Consider the following 19730-nt stretch of genomic DNA (forward strand, 5'->3'; position numbering starts at 1 on the left):
CAGGGACAAAACCTCCACAGAGAAAACACCATCAATCATGTCATCGAATCAGCCACAAAACCCAGAAACTCAACGACCAGCAAACGACAAGGACGACACCGCAAAAACATCTGATTCAACTCCGCTCGCTCTCCCAGCTCCCCAGGACGCGTCAACATCAATTAATGCAGACGGAGAGGTATCCCAAACCTTCAAGCTCGACGCCCTCGGGCCGCTGGTCATCAATTCAGACGGCACGCTCTCCCGCATCGACAACTGGGCCCAGATGACAGAGCTGGAGCGCGAACGCACCCTGCGCATCTTGGGCAAGCGGAACCAACTCCGGCGGGAAAATATCGAAAAGGGTGAGAGTGGTTCAGTCAACAATACTGCTGAGGAAGGGAAGTCATGAGGTGAGGTGTAGGGCGATTTGGCGACACGGCTATATACAGTCGAGGTGGAGGTAACCAGCTGGATGGAGTCAAATTCCAGGAAACCAGGAAACCAGGAAACCGGGTCTCATGATAGATAACTGGGGAGGATTGTACAAGGGACAAATGCGGCGTCTGGCAGGTTGCTAATTGATCTTCTTCGTTACCCATTCGTCAAAGAAACCTCTTGTTTTCGGATAACTCAATTCCCCGCGGCAATATGGGCATGACCAGCCAAAGAGACCATAAAGGCTCAAAGGCCACGGAGGAAGGCCGAGTAGGAATATTTTTAGAGAGACAATGACAATTCATTCGTCGTCTTCCTTTTACCTACTCGTCAATTAGGCTAATTCCCGGGGATGACGGCCATAGGCTTTTCCCATACGTCGGAGTCGCAATCGCAGGCCGTCCAGTGTCCAGTGTCCAGTGTCCAGCATCTGGCATCTACGGGCACAAGTGCGGCTACAAGTACAAGTACATCTATGTCTGCCATGGCCGATCCTCACCGACGAGGCCAACAAGGCTAGCTAAGCAGTATCAACTCGGTGTGAAAAAGTCAAGTCTCTCCCTAAAAATGCCAGGAAAGATCAGCGAATGGACCGACTTCTCCTTGACCGAGGAGCAGAAGCAGCATTGGATGGACCACGGCTTCATCAAGATCGAAAACTGCTTCTCCCCCGAGTTCGCCGAGAAATGGACCAGCTCCATCTGGACGAGACTCGGCGCCTCGCCGGACGACAAGTCGACGTGGCCGACCGAGAAGCTGAACATGCCTGGCCACACGGTCGTCTCGATCAAGGAACACGCGCCCAAGGCGTACGCGGCCATGTGTGAGTTGGTGGGAGGGGAGGATCGAGTGGCTGAATGGTGTGTATCAGACTCGCATATCCCTACATAGATAGTTATATATACATTCCCTTATGGTCAATGGTACTCATCTATCGGCCATGCAGGTGCAAATTCTGGAAAGACGGCTTCATCCCCAACCTGGGCAAACCCGAATACAAGGAATCAGACTCCCTGGACATGAGGTCCCTCGACAACTGGCACTGCGACGGCGACTGGTTCACCCACTTCCTCGACTCGCCCGAGCAAGCACTGTTGGTGATTCCCTTGTTGACCGAGATCAAGCCCAAGGGAGGCGGCACCGTCATCTGTACGGACGGGATCAAGTTGGTGGCAGAGAGATTGGTACGTTCCTTCTCACCAGAGGTCCGCCTTTGCGTATACACATACGAGGTACACATATGAGTGCATTGCATTCCCTCACCACCACTACTCGCGTAGTACTCGATGCCCCAGGGCGCCACGCCGTACCTCGCGCCTCGAGGATCCCCCGAGATCCCCAAGTCGAACCCGGACCGGCGCAAGCTGTGGAACTCGTGGGTGCAGGACCCCAGCCTCTGCCGCGACGAGTCCTTCCACGAAGCCACCGGCAACGTCGGCGACGTCTACTTCCTCCACCCGTTCATGCTGCACTCGGCGTCGCGCAACCTGCTCCGAAATGTCCGCATCATCACGAACCCGCCCGTCGCCCTCAAGGAGCCCTTCAATTATAACAGGCCCGACGGCAAGTATAGCCTCGTCGAGGCCAAGACGCTCAAGGACCTGGGTCGACCGGAAGGTCTGCCTGAGTGGAAGATTACGGCCCCGAGGGAGTTACTTCCCAGTGCGGGCGGGAGGATCAAGGTACGTTTTATTTCTCTCCAAGGACGTTATCTCACACAAAGTCTACTTGACCTCTTTCTTGACCTCTTGCTGCCACCCCTCCAAGTTCAGCGATGCTGACAGCCTGTGCACTCAATTGCAGATGCAAGAGGAAATGAAACGACAGGAACTGGAGCGCTTAGAAAAGGCCGGCAAGCCAATCCACACACTCGAACGATCCAGCGAATATGGGCTCGAGTACTACCCATCTTAGCTGGTCCAGATGGGAATCCCTCCTCCCCAAAAATCCTTCCACGGTTAAAGCCTTTGGTAGAGTTGTAATAAGAAGAATTTGCATATGAATTGATCCGCGAGCCTGTGTCTCTCTTTGCGCGACCATCCCCCTCTCCAGGACTTGATGTGTAGGCCTACTATGCATAGGCTCTAACTACCCAGCTCACCATTCCAAAGATGTGGCTTTGGCTGATGATTCCTCAACGAATCCAACATCGGTACTCCCGCTTAGAGGTCTGCTGCTCGTCTTCTGATCGAGACTCTGCAACTTAGAGAATAGCCCGGGTCCGTACCTCTCGTACGTGCTGATCAACCCGCCCTCGGCGAGGAGTTGTTCCTGAATGCGATCCAGTCGAAAGTCCCACGTCCGGCCCTGACAGTGGATCTTGCGGTTCTTGACATCGATCGCGACCTCTTCCCCTTCCTGGGCGAGCCGGTAAAAGTCCTCGTCCACTAGCTTGATCCCCATCAGGCCGTTGTTGACTTGATTGCGCTGGTAGATGAAGGCGTACGACTTGGCGATCACGGCCTGGATGCCCGCCCACTTCAGGGCCTTGGGTGCCTGTTCGCGCGAAGAGCCGCAGCCGAAACTCTTCTCGGCGACCACGATCGAGGCCCCGGACTGCGCACGATCGTAGAACTCGGGTCGAGTGTAGCAGAATGCGCCACGGGCGACTTCTTCCTGGGTGAGGTGGGAATGGCACTTGTCGGTCGGGATGATGCTGTCTGTGTCAACATTGTCTCCGAACCTCTGCACCTTCCCTCGAATTGACTCGGGGAGCGAGGGCGCCGGCCGTTCTTCTGCTGGTGAGGGTGGTATATCTGCGTCGCCCTTGGCTGGCATTGGTGCGGCCGCGAGAAGTTCTGGTTCAACGTATTGTGGTAACTCTCGTAGCTCCTGTGCACCGTACCTCCTCATCGCGTCAAACTCGGCCATGTCGATCTTACCAAGGATCTCCGAGGGATTCTGCAGTGACATGGAGAAGCTGGAGACGGCCACCGTCGCTGCAGAGGTGATGTTGGCGATGGATCCGGGGCCCATGCGATCCCGATAATTTCTGTTCTGAGAAGACAGCCACACCTCCCCCCTCCCGGCCTTGTCGACTCCCATGCCCACGCAGTAGCTGCATCCAGGCGCACCGATCTCGAACCCGGCCTGTTCGTACACCTCGAGAAGGTTTAGTTCCTTGAGGCGATTGATGATGGAATTGGACCCGGGAGTGACACGTCGTAGTCCCTGCGCCTCAGGTTTCCAGCCTTGAGACATGGCCTCTTTTAATACCAACGCGGCCAGAATCAGCTCTTCTTCCGTCGTGGTGCACGCTCCTATGAAGACACCTTGCAGGTGTTGGAGCTGTGCCGTTGCTTCTGAGACGGGAACGACATTGTCTGGAGAAGGGTATAGCGCAATGAAGTGCTCCAGTTCGGATAGGTCAACATCATATGTTTCGGCGTACTGCGCATCGTCGTCTGGCCGGAAATAGAGGCTGTCCGATTTATGTCGCGGATCTCTTCGACGTTGGATGTACTGCATCGTGACTCCGTCGGGAACAATACAGGCGCCAATGCCGCCAAACTCGGTCGTCATGTTCGCGATGGCGAATCTGGCGTCGCACGACAGATACTGAAGTCCTTCTCCGGTATACTCGACGAGTCGACCTGCAGCAACGGTATTTCTGCGGAGCTTCCGCATCACACCGAGTATAACGTCCTTGCCGCTGGTCCCAAGAGGTGGTCTGTTGATAAAGTTGATCCGGACGATCTCTGGGACCTCGAGATACGTCTCGCCAGTGACAAGCTGCAGGATCATATCGGTTGCGCCCACGCCGATTGCAAGGCTCCCCAGCGCACCAGCTGAAGACGTGTGAGAGTCGGCGCCAATGACCAGCATACCAGGCTGACACCGAGAACGATAATACTCTGTATGCATGATGGTGGTGTTGTGCCCAGCGTAGTTGTCCCCCAGGTCCATTTCCTTAGCAATCTGATCGCACGCCTCGATCAGAGACTTCTCGTACGCCTGATGATTCACTCGTGGATCCACGACATGATCCCCTGCCAGCCAGAACCTGTCTCTGCGCCGAATGCCAGGTCGTCCCATGCGCTCGTAGTTTTTGTTCATGCCAAACCAAGCAACTTCGGACGCCAGAAACCAATCTGGAGCGATGCGGATCACGGTCCCTGGTTCCACGTACGGAGTCTCAAGGCCGAGCGCATGATGGACCAGTATTTTCTGGCAGGCAGTCATCGGCCGCCGACGGGTCTGTTGTTGCGCCATTGCACTTTCGAGATCGTTCTCAGCAGCGTAGACGTTGGTGACTTCAGGAAACAGAGTTTTGCCCCGACAACAACTGCGTACACCTGAAAGATCAACGCCTCGCCTTCGAGTCACAAGACAAGTGGCAGTTGTGGCGCCGACTTGTCCCTGTGTATACTAATTGGAAAGAACCAGCGCCGTTCAGGTGGTTTTGTGGTGCATGCCACACCGGGCCAACTGCCGAAAACTTCGATGCCACGAACCCAGAACCCACATGGGACGGGAAAACGGGTTCCAACGAGGCCCTTGTAGGATATGATCCCGAGCCATGCGAGTTGGAGGCCTCTACTTGGAATCCCCCTACCTACTTTGTACGAGTATGCATGTTGAGAAGCCCCACTGGCGAGACTCCCTCCGCTCGCTCGGTAGATCGCATGACAAGATGCAAAAAGCTCTGGCAAGACTGGTCAAGCGAGAAAGCTTTTGCTTGTCATGGGGGCGCTTGACCCATTGACCCAGTGCCAGCAATAGTTTTGTTGTCCATGTTGGAGCTACCGGCCACATTCCGGACCAGGCTCTCCGGGATTCAAGCGGCTGGGATTCTGCCCCTGGACGGCCGATCTTGCCCCGGATTCAGGAGCCCCAGACGGAAGGATCAATATAATCATCAAATGGAGCGTCGTTCCCATGTATCACATCTTGCATACTGCCCTGTCATACCACGAGGACGGTTATCCCACAAGTCAAGATGATTAGCGAAGGACGAAACAACCGTCTCATCGACAACTGGAAATGTCTCCTCATCTGCTGTGCGGTCAGCATGGCAAACTGTCAATATGGCTTTGGTGAGAGCTTTACTGGGATGTGATGTTGGTACACGAAGCTGAACTCCATGCAGATACCGCTGCAGTTGCCGGGTTCCAGGCCATGATCGGCTTCCTCGAAGTCTTTGGCTACAAGGACCCCAAGGTCAAATCGGGATGGAATATCAACACCAAGCCTCAACAGCTGATTTCAAGCTTCCTCAATGTCGGCACCATCGTCGCGGTGCTCCTGGGCGGCCCCTTTGCGCATAGATTTGGTCGCAAACCAGCCATCTGGATCGCGTCCCTCATATCGATGGTGGCATGTGGTGTCCAGGTCGGAGCGAACAGTCTTGCAGGTCTCTATGCCGGAAGGATTCTCCTCGGATTGGGAAATGGGTGGTTCATCCTGTTCTCGAACGTTGCGTGTGTCGAATACGCCCCTCCACAGCATCGAGCCGTCCTGGCCTCGTTCTTCGGTTTTTGGGTGAACCTGGGGAGCATCCTCGGGGCCGTTGCCGACAACTACAGCAAAAACTTGCACAGCAGATTGGCATACCAGATTCCGCTGGCTTCGTTGTTCGCAATCCCATTCCTGCTCAGCATCTTCATGTTTTTCGTGCCCGAGTCGCCCCGATGGCTTCTCATGCACAACAGGCCAGAAGAAGCTCGTAGAGCATTAGAGCGGCTTCGGGGGAGATCGCTCAAGCCCGAGCTCATCAACGAGGAATTCATCGAGATGCAGAGAGGTATTGAGCAGGAAAAGGAGCTGGCGTCGTCAGCATCGGTGCTGGACATGTTCAAGGGAACCGATCGCCGACGGACCATCCTGGCAGCAGGAGCCATCGCATCGCATGCGGCGTCTGGCGTCTGGTTCACCATCTCGTACAGCACTTTCTTCTACCAAATGGCCGGCATCGACAAGCCATTCCAAGCTACCATTCTGCAGAACTGCCTCGGGCTGATCGGCGCCATGTGTGGAATGTTTCTCATGCACAAAGTCTTCGGTCGCCGCTCCATGCTTCTAATCGGCGCTGCTGGCTGCTGTATTTGCATGCTGGTTATCGGTCTGTTGAGCCTTGCCGGCCATGGAAAGAGCGCCGGTCAAGCGCTTGTGGGTTTCGCCCTCATGTTCAGCTTCTTCTACAACGGCTTCACCGGCACCATCACCTGGCCGATTGCCGGTGAACTTGTCAGCTCCCGCCTGCGAGTCTTCAGTGTCGGTCTCGGCACTGGGATCAACTACTTCTTCAACTGTGAGTTTTGCGCGCTGTAATTCGACTGACCTGGCTGACCGTGAATTCGCAGGGTTGATCTCGTACTGCACCCCATATTTCCTGAACTCGAACAACCTGAACTGGGGCGCCAAGTACGGCTACATCTGGGCCGGCTCCAACGCCGTGGCATTTGGTGGGTATTCTCCAACAACCCTTTGGGTGGGGATATAAGATCTGCGGCTAACTTTGGGGATTTTACCAGTGTTTTTCTTCCTCTTGATCCCAGAGACCAAGGGCCGTTCGCTGGAGGAGATTGATGAGATGTTCATCAACAAGGTCCCGCGCAGTCAATTCAAGACGTACCAGTGCGTGTCGTCAGAGCGGGCGCGCGAAATCGCCGTCAAGGAGCTGGACGAAGTGAGCAAGAGTGGCGCAATCGTGCATGAGGAGAGGGTCTGAACCGCAACATCCCAAATTTACAAGTAGCTGGTCCATGACTCTCCAGAGGTGCCTGCAGGGAGCGCCCAGTTTCAATCAGATTCTTGCTCTCCTTCAACTGTCGCGCTTTTCGATAGTCTCTTCTTTTGCCCCCACTGTTTTTCCCGTGTCTGATTTTTTCGACAGCCGTCGTTGGAACTGTTAGTCTGACCCAGAAAGATACTAAGCACTTTCACGTCACGCCATCGTATCGTGGTCCGTCGTTTGTGCCAAGAAGCATCTAGTACATGCTAGGTAATCAGAAGTGGCTCCGCTAGCATCTGTTGTATTTTTGGGGGGGTTTCAGCCTGTCTTGTACAGCGCACTGATCTCGACGTGCTCTTTCCAGCCCAGAGAATGTGCCCACGTTGTCAGTCATCACCATGGGTCATCCAGCTAACTGGGGTCACCATACCACCACCCTCAAGGTTGCCAACAAAGTCTAGATAGTTTTCTAAGTGCTAATATCATAGAATTCATACAGGTGAGGTGTGGTCTGCTCCGAGGTCTTTCCGAACAAACCCCCACTAAACGATCACGTGCCTCGGTGCTACTTACATGTCATGACACATTTTACTTCCCACAAAGTAACTGTCGTCAATGCGCAACGGTCGAGATGACGGACGATCATTTCCAAAGTGACGCCCTCAGGACGTCGGACTCGTACTATGATCTGTCGGCTTTCAGCCGACCTGTGAGCACAAATAACAAACAAGCCCAACTCTGGTTTGATCGAGGTCTGGTGTGGAGTTACGCCTTCAACCATGAGGAATCAGCTGAATGTTTCCAAAGGGCCATCGCCTTGGATCCTAACTGTACCATGGCCTACTGGGGCCTGGCATATGCCCTGGGTCCCAACTACAACAAACCATGGGAGTTTTTTGACGGAGAGGAGCTCGAATCCACCGTGACCCGGACGCATGCTGCTGTGCAGAAAGCAAAGAATGAAGCCATCAATGCCGCGCCCGTCGAGAAGGCCTTGGTAGATGCCCTCGAGTTTCGATATCCGCTCCCACATGCTGCTGCTGACTGCTCCATCTGGAATCGACCCTACGCGGATGCTATGCGATCGGTGTACGAAGCATTCAGTGATGACCTTGACGTGGCAGTGCTCTACGCTGATGCCTTGATGAATCTAACACCCTGGAAACTCTGGGACTTGTCTACCGGACAGCCAGCGGCTGGCTCGAGGACACTAGAAGTCAAGGCTGTCCTCGATCACGCCTTGGCTGTGAAGGGTGGATTACAGCATCCCGGTGTCTTACACCTCTATATACATCTGATGGAAATGTCCAGCACCCCTGAGCTTGCGATGCCCATTGCAGACCACTTGAGAGGGTTGATACCTGATGCTGGCCACTTGCAACATATGCCTACCCACCTTGACATACTTTGCGGCGACTATCGCAGAGCGATCGCTTCGAACATGGATGCGATTCGCGCGGATGAGAAGTTTTTGGCGCGCGCCGGGCCGCTGAACTTCTACAGCCTCTATCGATGCCACGATTACCATTTTCGCCTTTACGCTGCAATGTTTGCTGGTCAGTCCAAGATTGCACTGCAAACTGCCGACTGGCTCGAAGCAACAGTTCCGGAGGACCTCCTTCGCGTCAAGTCCCCGCCAATGGCCGACTGGCTCGAAGCCTTCCATGGCATGCGTGTGCATGCGCTCATTCGCTTCGGCTTGTGGCAGGAAATCCTTGACCTACCTCTACCCAAAGATCAAGAGCTTTACTGTGTGACAACGGCTTTGATTCACTATGCAAAGGGTGTCGCGTCGGCAGCTACAGGGAATGTAGAGGAAGCAGAGAATCAACGCACCCTCTTCAACGAAGCAGTTTCGCAGGTTAAGCCCACCCGAACGCTGTTCAACAACACCTGCCTGGATATTCTTGCCATCGCCCGATCAATGTTGGACGGTGAATTGGAATATCGGCGGCGAAACTTCGATGTCGCATTTGACCATCTCCGTAAAGCCATTGCTCTCGACGATGCACTGCCATATGACGAGCCTTGGGGGTGGATGCAGCCGCCCCGACATGCTTACGGTGCCCTCCTCTTGGAACAAGGCCACACCGAGCTGGCCGCTGCGGTGTATAGTGCAGACCTGGGATTCGACGACACGCTTCCTCGAGCTCTTCGCCATCCAAACAATGTTTGGGCACTCCGTGGGTATTTTGAATGTCTGATGAAGCTGGGCCGTATAGCAGAAGCTCGACTTATTCGACCCCAGCTGGCGCATGCGACTGCCATGGCAGACGTGCCCATCAAATTCTCATGCTTTTGCCGGACAGACCATGCTAGCCGGTCGACGCGAGAGCCTTCTGCGTGACGGGGCAGCGGAGTTGGACATGTTCGTCAGGCACACGGCATCTTCTTTGTGGACCATGATTGGTACATGGGTCGTTAAGCACCTACCCACAACGTTTTCAGCGGCATCACACTGAGCTGGTGAATAAGGTTGTTGTCAGTCACACCCAGGCATTGAGCATCTCTAGGGGCCGTGCTACTTAAGACGCACTGACACCGCCGACGCTGGGAGTTGTCGTGTAGGCCTGCCTTCAAACCACGTTGGGATTTGAATTGGCAGACATCGTTGAGCTGACTCTGTGCCGTCTCTCCCCTATGCTGGGTGCGAGATCTGGCTTATCATGCCGGTGGGAACATATTGAGTTATTCCTCGAATGAGGCTTGAGAAGACAATAGGAAGGGTGACTATCCACTGACGGTATATGGGTGAGCGTTCTGGGTGTCGCTGAAAGAAAATGGAAATACCTAGGCTTACTTGTAATCTTGTGCCGCTCTTCTGGGCAAGCTGCTGACACCTTCCTTTAAAGCTGGGGGTATTTCCGGACGGCTCCTCAGCCAACCAGGGGCCCCTTGCGTTCTGCAGTTTGCGGCAAGGGGCGGCTGCTCAGAGCTGGCGAGGCATAGGCTCGCTTACTTGCAGGTGAGAATGATTGGGCATGGGACCATGGGGTGGCCAAGCTGATGTCCACAAAGTTTTCGTGGGGGGTTTTCTCCGCATCCCTCCACTTACTAGGTGCTGACTGGTGCCTAAACTGCCCGAGATGGGCCTGGTGCCCTGTCAAACGAGCCCTCTTCGCCCGCTCCCACACCTGCAGGCGAGGACTCCCCGTGGTTCGGGCTGTTGTCGCCGCTGTGTCCGCCGCCGTCGCACTTATCTAAGCCGTCAACCCCTCCCCCCCAAAAAAGTCCCCAATCCATCATCCTCTCTAGTCGCGGGAAACTCGCAACCGCAGCCATGGAAAACTTCCACGACTTGATCAGGAGCCAGGCGCTCCTCTCTTCAGCGTGCGCTAAACAAACAGCAACACCTTCCAGCGCGTCCAGCGCTCCAGAGAAGCGGTACCGATGTATAGACTGTGGGCAAGGCTTCTCGCGCGCTGAACACTTGAAGCGCCATCAAACTCGACGTGAGTTGCCACTGAACGCCTGCGCAACGCTGCTGACGTCCCTTGTACAGATACCGGAGCTAAACCGTTCTCTTGTGTTTTTTGCTCTCGAGACTTCTCACGCAAGTACGATATTTGTGCCTTGTCCGTTCCTCGAAATCGTCCCACTGATGCCGGAGGCAGAGATCGATTACAAACCCATTATAGCCATTGTCAACGGCGAGGAGACCGAGATGTCCCCAGTTCGATTCCCAAAGGCCGAAGGCCGCATGCCTGTGTGACGGTGACTACACTATTGACACCAAGACAAACATGCATCTTGCTGACCTTGACCAAGTGCATTTCGTCCAAGATTCGCTGCGACGGAGGCAGTCCTTGTGCACCGTGCAAGAAGAAACAAGTTGCCTGCCGTCAAAAGCACTCCCTTCGCGAAAGTTCAAGTAGGCATTCCAAACTTCTTCACAGAAAGACACGGACTGTTGGTGATGCTGACTACCCTTCCAGTTGCCGAAGAATTAGGCCCGTTAGGCGACCGCGTCTCCATTCAAGCGCTTCTAAACGGCGGTACCGACACCTTCACAGAAACGTTTAATCTTCCCCCTTGCGATGATCGGCAAAGAGGACTGCAGTTTCATCAACAACACGAAGAAGGAGAGGATGAAGAGACCGATACCGTGGCCCCAAAATCAGAGGTTGAAAGTCCAGCCACTTTCGACTTCTCCGGGATGTTCCAAATACCTATGGGGTTTGACGATCAGTACCTCGACTTTTGGACAGGGCCTTTCGGACTGACTCAGTCTCCTTCCTATACTGATTTGCAGCTGGAAGTTTACGATCCGTCCATTATATCCCCAGAGGCTCAGATTAGCTCCACACCTTCTAGCTCGACGCAGCAACCTTCGGATCAGGCGCAATATGTTTCAGCACTGAATATGGCAATTTACAACAAACTATGGTGCCTGGCCCTGGATGAAAAATCTCGCCAGGAACTGACTGCATGCCTGAATTTCTTGCTAACCTCGGAGAAAATCCGCAAGTTCATCTCCCTTTACTTTCGTAATTGGCACCTGAACTGTCCCATCATACATCGACCGTCATTCGACCCCGGCAAAGTCCCAGTCGGTTTAGTTATCAGTGTGGTCTTTATTGGCGCCATGTACTCGAAAGATCAGACAGAAAGGCTAGCCGCGAAGAGACTGGTCGATGTTGCGGAATTGGTGGTTTTCGACTCGGAAATTTTCTCCTTCGAAGCTGAAGTCACTCGATCCATACAAAATGACTACCTACAAGCACCTTCAGACACTCTTCAGCAGGACCATGACTGGGAGGTTTTTCAAGAGCTTCAGGCTGGCTACTTGATGGTTGTTGCCCAGTATTGGGGCGGATCCCGAGGGTCCAAACGAAGGGCAATGCAATCTCGGCTCGGAGATGTCATTAATGTCGCTCGAAGCATGCAGTTACACCATGCTCGTCATCGGCCGTCTGATCGCATTTCGGAAGTCGCTTGGCTGCAAAAAGAGACAAAGATCCGGTATGTGCTTGAACCTTTCTGCTTGGCTTTTACTAAATGCGTCTATGCAGCACCATCTCTGTCATTGCATTGCTGGATTGCGCCATGCGAATCTACTCAAACTATCCATGCCGCATAACCCTTGGCGAACTCGATAATGATCTTCCTTGTAAAGAGGCCATCTTCAGCTCACGACACCCTTTCATGCAGGACGACTCGATCTTTGCACCACGATTAACCATGTCTCAAGCCTTCGCTCTTCTTTTTGACGGAAAAGCAAGGACTTCTGATTCAGCAAAAGAGTCGATGCTAGATGCAGGCGAATCTGAAAACGGAACGACCTTGGAAGAGACAGAAGGCAATTGCAATCTCACCATCTTTGACCTGTTCATTCTCATCCATTGTAAGTTCCTTATTTACTCCAGTTAACTGCACTGTCGTCTCTGTCACTAGCCAACATCTAGTATGTCATCTCAACTGACCTGTTCATCAGTTTTGTACACATACGTACATTCCTGTGTAATGACCATGTCACTTAACCTACCCACGACCAATTTTGGTCGCCGGATTAATGGGGCAAAGACTTCCAATTTCGCCGTCAGCTCCATGGGTCAAGATATCAAAGGCGCTTTGGACAGATGGCGCCAACTGTGGGAAGTTCTTTGCTCACAAACGTCAGATAAATCCCTGAAAGCTGAAGGCATGTACCGCAATGCTCTTCACTTCTGGATCGTCCTTCAATCCATCATGGCCAAAGAGGAGGCAGTCGATGTTATCACCAGCATGGAGGTCAACTGCGATGACGCATTGACGAAGCTCAAGGTCCTCTTTCAGGACTAACAACGAGCAAGATATATGATACCCAATGTAAAATCACCCTAGGTCGTTATGGCCATCCTTTGGCAGCAATTATCTCCCCGAGAGACTATTATAATATGCACATATCTGTCCTACTCGAATTGGCTTTTCTTTGGCAGAGGTTTGTTTTCATCGATTCCGCCTCCGCTTCCACGCGGACCACCTCGCTACTAATTCTTGCGATTAGGACAGAACATCGCTCTGTTTCTATTTGCTATGCATGTCCTAGGGTACTTACAGTGGGTCTCGACGCCGCAGAAGAACCTCAACGCCACCATGTCGGTCTTCCATCGTCCTATATATAGCTGATGCTCAATCGTCGTGTCCGCACAAACCCGAGCATTGAGCCTCCGCATTCGACAATGGGCTCGGGAACTCCGGAGAAGTACCTCGTAGAAGAAACCATACCTGATTTGTCCTTGTAACCACGGGTTGGAGCTCGTGGGGCTCCAAAGATCGGGCTCCAAAGATCAAGCCCAGAAGACCTGGCGAGTACCGAGGCGCGCACCACCAAAAGTATTGTCAACGCTAGTAATAGAATAACAAAATGATCAGAAGACAACAGACTTTATTTTCGTTGCCCTTACAGCGGCCCCCGGAGATATCGGAGCTCAATTCTCAGCGCCTACAGCGCCTATCGAGACTGAAAATATAGACCACTTCTCTTCGTAATTACGTCACCCTCCACCGGCTCACACGGCAGCCACAGCAGCCACGACAGACGCGGCAAGACGGGAAACCGCCAGCAATAATATTAATGTGAGGCGGCTTCTAGGAGTCCGAAGGTCGATCATCCGTATGTGATCCAAATGACAGCCACAATCTAAACTCAACTTCGACTTCGACGTCCCTCCCACTCCATTATTCTGTCTGCCTATCACTTGTACGGTTCCGAGTACCTTCGGAAATCAGATCAGACCTGACTCTGCGCGCGAGTTCTCAGTCTGTTGCTGCCCCGCAGAGTACCCGGCTCAGGCCACCAGCTGCCATGATTCGCCCAAGCCCTGATCCGTCAACAAGCTAGCTGCTCGGTACAAACCTCGAAGGTAAGCAGCGTGGCAGATTTCCCAAATCCTGGCTTGATCCGTGCGGTGCCCCCGTTGAACTCAAGGAGATGTTGGACAGCTTGGCTGCGACCATGGTCTGCCATCTGCCGGTTCACCTCCTCCTGTTGGAGCTGCTGCCAGCTTGTCTCAAGCCCCCCTCGCGTTCCCTGATCCCTCGCGAACACTAACATCAGATGCCACGCAACTAACTTGATCGCCTCCAACTCCAAAATACTCCTTGTCGTCTTCCCCAACTTTACGGAGATGTGGCATTGTGGGGAAGGGAGGGATGGTGTCATTTGCACCGAGCAGCTGGACCACGTTGATGTATGAGGAACACCCAGAAGGGCATTTATCATGACTATTTTGGGACTCTCGATCCTATGTCGTGAACCCCACATTCGTCAAAATGTGTTGCCGACAGGTGATGTCCTTTTTCCCTTGGGGTAAAGGCGACCCACGAAACTGCCCTTGCTTGGAGAAACCTGGGGCAGCCACAGTGAGCTGTTTGAGCAGACCCATCTAGACCTTTGCGGAAGCTGGCATAAAGACGGCAGCACGGTATCAACCCGCAGGACACTCCCCCTGGAAAATTTTGATACTTTTGCAAGCTCTCAAGATGGGTGCAGGAAACAGGTACAATTTTCTTGTCGTCTTCTTTGTGACCTTTGGGTCTCTCACCTATGGCTACAATTCCGCAGTTATTGGAGCTGTCATTGGCCTGCCATCCTTCTTCACGTACTTCGACATCGACATCAAATCAAGCGGCGGCTCCCGAATCACCGGAGGTGAGACTCTACACCGCAGAGTGGAACTTCGGAATCTGTGATTGACTTGCTGTCAACAGCAACCAATGGACTCTTTGCAGGGGGTGGCTTTATTGGCTGCATTTTCATCACCTGGCTGGCCGATAAGGTGGGCCGGAAGAGGTCCATACAGATCACCGCCTCCGTTTGTATCGTCGCTGGTGCTATTCAGGCTGGCTCTGTCCATATTGCCATGTTTCTGGTTGCTCGCTTCATGATGGGCTTCGGCGTTGGCATGGTCAATTCTATTACACCTCTCTATCAATCAGAAGTTTCCCCTGCCCACTCTCGTGGGCGAATGGTGGGCAGCCATGGGTTCATTCTTTGCGTCGGATATGTGAGCTTGTCCTCCGTTTCTCCGTCTAGCTGCTTTCTCACGCTTGATTTAGGGATTAGCCGGATGGACAGGCTATGGCTGCTATTTCTTGGAGAACCAGGAGGCGCAGTGGCGTCTTTGCCTTGCCCTACAAATCGTCCCACCACTCTGCCTTCTAGTGGGCTCTCCGTGGCTTCCTGAGTCCCCTCGTTACTTGGTTGCAAACGACATGCAAGAAAAAGGGTTTGAGGTCCTTAAAAGATTGCATCATCAACCCGAGGATGAGGACGACACTATTGCTCGAGAGGAGCTGTATCAAATCCGTCAGCAACTTGATCTGGAGAAACGTGAAGGCTGGAGACAAGGCTGGATCAAAGGCTGGATTCTCCTGTTTTCCAGGAAGTCTTACCGGAAGCGTTTGCTCTTTGGATTTCTCCTTCTGTGAGCCTTTACATTTATATCCTCGCTTTCAACTGCCGCCTTTGGAGTTGTAGCATTTGCTAACCCTCGCAGTGGCCTAGTTCAGAGCACAGGGTGCCTGGTCATCAACAACTATCAAGTCCTTCTTTACAACGGTCTCAGCCTCTACGGAGCAATGCCTCTCATGCTATACGCCCTTTGGGACACTTGGGCTGCTTTTATGAATTTCGTCAATAGTCTTCTTCTTGACAAGCTTGGCCGAATCCCGATCATGGTTGTTGGACAGGTATGATACATGGCCATCTCTGTGCGTAGCAGATGCTAACTCTTTAGATTGGATGCTCCATCTCTGTCGCTGGGTTTACTGCTTGTCTCGCAAGATACGGTGGTACTGACAACCGTGTGGGAAATGGGTTTGGCGTCTTCTTCCTCTACTTATGTATGTCTTCCTCGATTGCGACCACGATCTCCAGACACTAACTCTCCCGTAGTCGTGACCTTCTTCGGAGGCTCAATGGATGCCTCATCCTACGTCTACTCTTCCGAGATCTTCCCGACTTCAATCCGTGCCCAAGGAACAGGGTTCAGTGTCTCGGGTTTGTTTGCTTTCAGCTTAATCTACACCATGTGTGCCCCAGTCGCGTTCAACAGCATTGGTTGGAAGTATTACCTGATCTTCATCATTGTGCCGTTGATTGGAGCTGCGATCATGGCACTGTTCTACCCCGAGACCAAAGGCCTTGCTCTGGAAGAAATTGGGCAAAAGTTCGGTGACGAGGTTGCCATTGATCTCACCCACCTCTCGGCCGAAGAAAGAGCCAGACTGGACAAGGCTCTGGTGCATTCAGAAGTTGTGGAAATGGAAATCAAGGCTTAAAAGTCGTACCGGGTGGATTCTATCCCATGAGGTGTGACGGGAAGCAGAGATCGCCGATTACTGCGCTGGATTGGGTCCTCAAGTGTCATCACCCACGAGCAGGGCGCGAAGCTAATGCTAGTCAGGGTGACAGTCTGTCCCTATCGAGAATTAAAATTACTAGTAAATCAATAAACAACAACCCCGTGTCAAGTATGTGCTGTTTCGCCATCTAGAACCAGTTCATTCCTCTGTCGTCGTCTCTCCTGTGCGCCACAATCACCACTTTCACATGATCACGGGGTTCACCAATCCATCGTGGATGTTGTGGTGCCATCTTGGTCCGGTTGTGCGACGGCCACTTCTTGTCATAAATGGTCTATCGTCCGAATTTGTAGTTCTAGCTGCAACAGTGGTGGGGACCTCTGGTGCCTCTGCTCTTCTCAGGTCTCGGTTCCCGGTCCGGACGTCCTCGAACCTCGACAGGTGGGAGATATTTCCTATGACAACATGGAGAGGTGGGCTGTCGTCGTCAATGCAGCGCATTTTTCCCCCATACTCGCTTCGGACCGTCGAATTGTATCTCTGCTGCGTTTTTCGCTTCGACAGAGCCGAGGTGAGGTCTCAGCCAACAGGCCGGAACCTCGATCTTGCTCTGATCTTCGCCCCGTAGATGTAGAAGAGGACGGGCACTGGGAAGAAGAGCAGGCAAAGAAATGCCAGGAGCGAGGTTGCCCAGGGGACGCCGAGGTTGTGGTACATGGCCGGGGCGAACAGGGGGAAGCCAGCGCCAGCGATGGATCGCACAAAGGTGTTCACGGCGATGGCGCTGTTGGAGTAGAACCCGTAGCAGTCAATGATGAAGTTTGTGCCTTGCCAGAACGTCGACAGGCAGCCCATGCCTAGGAGGGCCGTGGCGAGGATCTGCGGGACCCAGGTGATATTCGGATTAGACGTCCTAGCCATGGGTTAGCAAACGTACTGTTCCTCCACCGTAAAACTTGCAGAAATAGCCAGCTGGAAGAGGGGAGGGGGGGCAGCATTACCAGGCAAACAGGAACAAGCCGATTGGGAGTACGCCGGCTCCGATGATCATTGGCGGCAGTCTCTCCTCGGGAATGACCTTGCCGTGCTTCTTGAAGGCCTTTGTGAAATTTGTCCTTGTCGAGTAGGCAATCATACCAGTTCCCATCGCAATGCCGACAATAAAAGCGGCAAATGGGAGAGAGCCGACGCCAGGATTCCAGCCTCGCTGTTCCTGGAACGAGATGGGATAGGCCTCGAAGAGGAGATATAGGATGCCGTAGATGAAGCTCATATAGGCGGTAATCAGGGCCAGGATCGGTTCCTGGACAAACATGACGAATGGGCGAACGAGGTATATAGTTGTCAATGTCTTGATGTTGACTCGACTCTCGTCCGCTTTGGCGTGTAGTGCCCAGTTTCGCGTTTCGTATCGCAGTCGCTTGGCTTTCATTTGGAGGATTCTCGCGGCCGAGGTTTCGGGGATCAGGACCAGGCCGATACATCCAAACAGAGCGGTCATGATCAAGGTAATCCAAGCGGTCCATCGCCAGCCAAGATGGGACTGAGTGACGAAGCCGCCAATGATAGGTCCGGCAACCGGTCCAGTGAAGGCAGAGGCTGCAAATACGCAGATCCCATATGCCCTCTCGACGGGTCCCCAGATATCAGCCATGGCGCCTCCAACCACCGCTAATGGCGCCGCTGCCGCGAACCCTCCAAAGAAACGACCGAGCATGATCGTTTCCACATTCTGAGCCACGGCTACTGGAATTTGAAAGACTGAGAAGACAAAATATCCCGCAAAGAGAGGTATCCGTCGCCCAAAGACTTCCGATGCTGGTCCAAAAAGGATAGGGCCGAACACAAAACCAAGAAGGAAGAGTGAAACCCCAAGGGTAGACGGAATCTCGCCAATATGGTATTCTTCGGCGACGGGACGAATAGCAACGGAATAGATCGAGCTGGCAAAGGTGACCACAAAGGTCTTTTTCACACCAGGTCAGCGGATCAAATTCTCTGCTCATTTCTGGAACACCTACCATCAGACCCATGGAAATGGTAATCGCCCATCGTTTTCCCTTCGACCAATTCTTGGGGTTTTCTGGATCGTCTGGGCCATCAAACTCGACTAGATCATTCTGGGGTTCAAGAACCGGGCATATATGGTCTGGGACATTGATATCTTCGCCTTTGTCGAGGTCTTGGAGCGCAAGAACGCCGGACTCCTCCTCCAGAGGCATTGCCGGCTTCTCGATTCCGGTATTGTCGTCCAGCGTAGACGAGGATGCCGAAGCAAACGGGGCCTGTGTTAATGCTGGCCGGGGCTCTTCCATTCTCATTGCAATAGATGCCGGTGTCAATTGGTGTGTATGACGACGACCGCCATGCTGAATTCTGGCAAAGAAGCACTATTAAAATATCTTAAACAGCAACAAGAATGGACGTCGTGCCTCTCAAGCACTGGGTTTGGTGCAAGCGGCCGCATGACGCTGGACTTAAAAGGCTCCGTTGTCGGATATACGGCAAAGGCGAGGTGCGGACCATCATCAAAGATGGAGTCAACATTATTGGAGACGTCTAGGAGTGCAGTAAATCTCCCCGGAAAAGGCCCATCAACGGGCTAATTGGTGCTCTAGCTGTTGGTATATGATTTCGTAGACTCTAGAGGACATTTGTGAGCCAGCCCACAAACAAGTCGATTTGTTGACCTGGCCTTCTGAAAGTTTTTGGAGATGTTTGACCGGTCAGGGTGGAGACTCCATCTCACTGAGAAACAATCATGCTCTGTGCCAGAGGCGGTGGGTACAAGTGTGTCCGGTTCAACCAACGAGGTCTATTTTGTTTTGCAAAAGAGGTACTTTGTTGTCATTGAGCCTCTCCTGTGTTCAGCATACGCAGCCAGACCCTGTTGATCAGGGTTTGCCGAGTTTCGGACTGCGATGTCGGCCCATGTTCGTGGTGACATTCCAGCTCATGTGGCCAACCACCATAGCAGCAAAATCACTCATGCTCTTTGGCTGCAAGACGTGGTTGTCATCTTTTGTGAAAGCCATTGATGACAGGCGGGAATGATGTGGAAGGGGTGCGGTGATTAGGAAGCGAAGTTGAGTAGTTTGTACGAAGTCTCCGCGGGCGCTTCGCGTACAACGGACTTGTAGTCTAAGTCACTATCTCCGTCTGCATACGAGAGACACATGGGGTCAGGGTTTAATAGTACACGTATATGTATGTGGTCATCAGGGGAATGGAACCGATACTCAACAAGGTAGATGCCAACTTCTATTGTGACGCGGCTTACCCACCAAAAAAGCGAAAGAGAAAACCAGGCACTGCTCTAGGATACGGAAACTGTGACGTGCTGCAAATCAGC

General features: G+C 53.0%; 8 protein-coding genes across 8 annotated transcripts; 6 read left to right on the forward strand and 2 right to left on the reverse strand.

Moving 5' to 3' along the window:
- Positions 1 to 37: 37 nt before the first annotated feature.
- On the forward strand, positions 38 to 391 carry AYO20_06182 (hypothetical protein; the record flags this gene model as incomplete). Its single annotated transcript, XM_022644473.1, has 1 exon — positions 38 to 391. One exon carries the CDS (start codon positions 38 to 40, stop codon positions 389 to 391), a length of 354 nt encoding a protein of 117 aa, XP_022499564.1.
- A 593-nt stretch (positions 392 to 984) lies between these two features.
- On the forward strand, positions 985 to 2331 carry AYO20_06183 (hypothetical protein; the record flags this gene model as incomplete). Its single annotated transcript, XM_022644474.1, has 4 exons — positions 985 to 1277; positions 1364 to 1601; positions 1698 to 2099; positions 2185 to 2331. 4 exons carry the CDS (start codon positions 985 to 987, stop codon positions 2329 to 2331), a joined length of 1080 nt encoding a protein of 359 aa, XP_022499565.1.
- A 183-nt stretch (positions 2332 to 2514) lies between these two features.
- AYO20_06184 (hypothetical protein) lies at positions 2515 to 4629 on the reverse strand (the record flags this gene model as incomplete). The annotated part of the gene is made up of 1 exon (XM_022644475.1): positions 2515 to 4629. The coding sequence occupies one exon, from the start codon at positions 4627 to 4629 to the stop codon at positions 2515 to 2517; it is 2115 nt and encodes a 704-aa protein (XP_022499566.1).
- A 727-nt stretch (positions 4630 to 5356) lies between these two features.
- AYO20_06185 (hypothetical protein) lies at positions 5357 to 7087 on the forward strand (the record flags this gene model as incomplete). Its single annotated transcript, XM_022644476.1, has 4 exons — positions 5357 to 5453; positions 5507 to 6667; positions 6720 to 6821; positions 6891 to 7087. The coding sequence occupies 4 exons, from the start codon at positions 5357 to 5359 to the stop codon at positions 7085 to 7087; spliced, it is 1557 nt and encodes a 518-aa protein (XP_022499567.1).
- A 634-nt stretch (positions 7088 to 7721) lies between these two features.
- On the forward strand, positions 7722 to 9437 carry AYO20_06186 (hypothetical protein; the record flags this gene model as incomplete). Its single annotated transcript, XM_022644477.1, has 1 exon — positions 7722 to 9437. The coding sequence occupies one exon, from the start codon at positions 7722 to 7724 to the stop codon at positions 9435 to 9437; it is 1716 nt and encodes a 571-aa protein (XP_022499568.1).
- Positions 9438 to 10370: 933 nt separating this feature from the next.
- AYO20_06187 (hypothetical protein) lies at positions 10371 to 12871 on the forward strand (the record flags this gene model as incomplete). Its single annotated transcript, XM_022644478.1, has 6 exons — positions 10371 to 10474; positions 10527 to 10542; positions 10593 to 10798; positions 10859 to 12052; positions 12103 to 12434; positions 12525 to 12871. 6 exons carry the CDS (start codon positions 10371 to 10373, stop codon positions 12869 to 12871), a joined length of 2199 nt encoding a protein of 732 aa, XP_022499569.1.
- Positions 12872 to 14554: 1683 nt separating this feature from the next.
- On the forward strand, positions 14555 to 16354 carry AYO20_06188 (hypothetical protein; the record flags this gene model as incomplete). Its single annotated transcript, XM_022644479.1, has 6 exons — positions 14555 to 14723; positions 14783 to 15078; positions 15131 to 15498; positions 15571 to 15763; positions 15811 to 15916; positions 15969 to 16354. 6 exons carry the CDS (start codon positions 14555 to 14557, stop codon positions 16352 to 16354), a joined length of 1518 nt encoding a protein of 505 aa, XP_022499570.1.
- A 603-nt stretch (positions 16355 to 16957) lies between these two features.
- AYO20_06189 (hypothetical protein) lies at positions 16958 to 18693 on the reverse strand (the record flags this gene model as incomplete). Its single annotated transcript, XM_022644480.1, has 3 exons — positions 16958 to 17291; positions 17380 to 18344; positions 18400 to 18693. The coding sequence occupies 3 exons, from the start codon at positions 18691 to 18693 to the stop codon at positions 16958 to 16960; spliced, it is 1593 nt and encodes a 530-aa protein (XP_022499571.1).
- Between the last annotated feature and the right edge of the window lie 1037 nt (positions 18694 to 19730).

This window comes from Fonsecaea nubica (genome assembly GCF_001646965.1).
Source record: "Fonsecaea nubica strain CBS 269.64 chromosome Unknown Scaff38, whole genome shotgun sequence".
NCBI lineage: Eukaryota > Fungi > Ascomycota > Eurotiomycetes > Chaetothyriales > Herpotrichiellaceae > Fonsecaea > Fonsecaea nubica.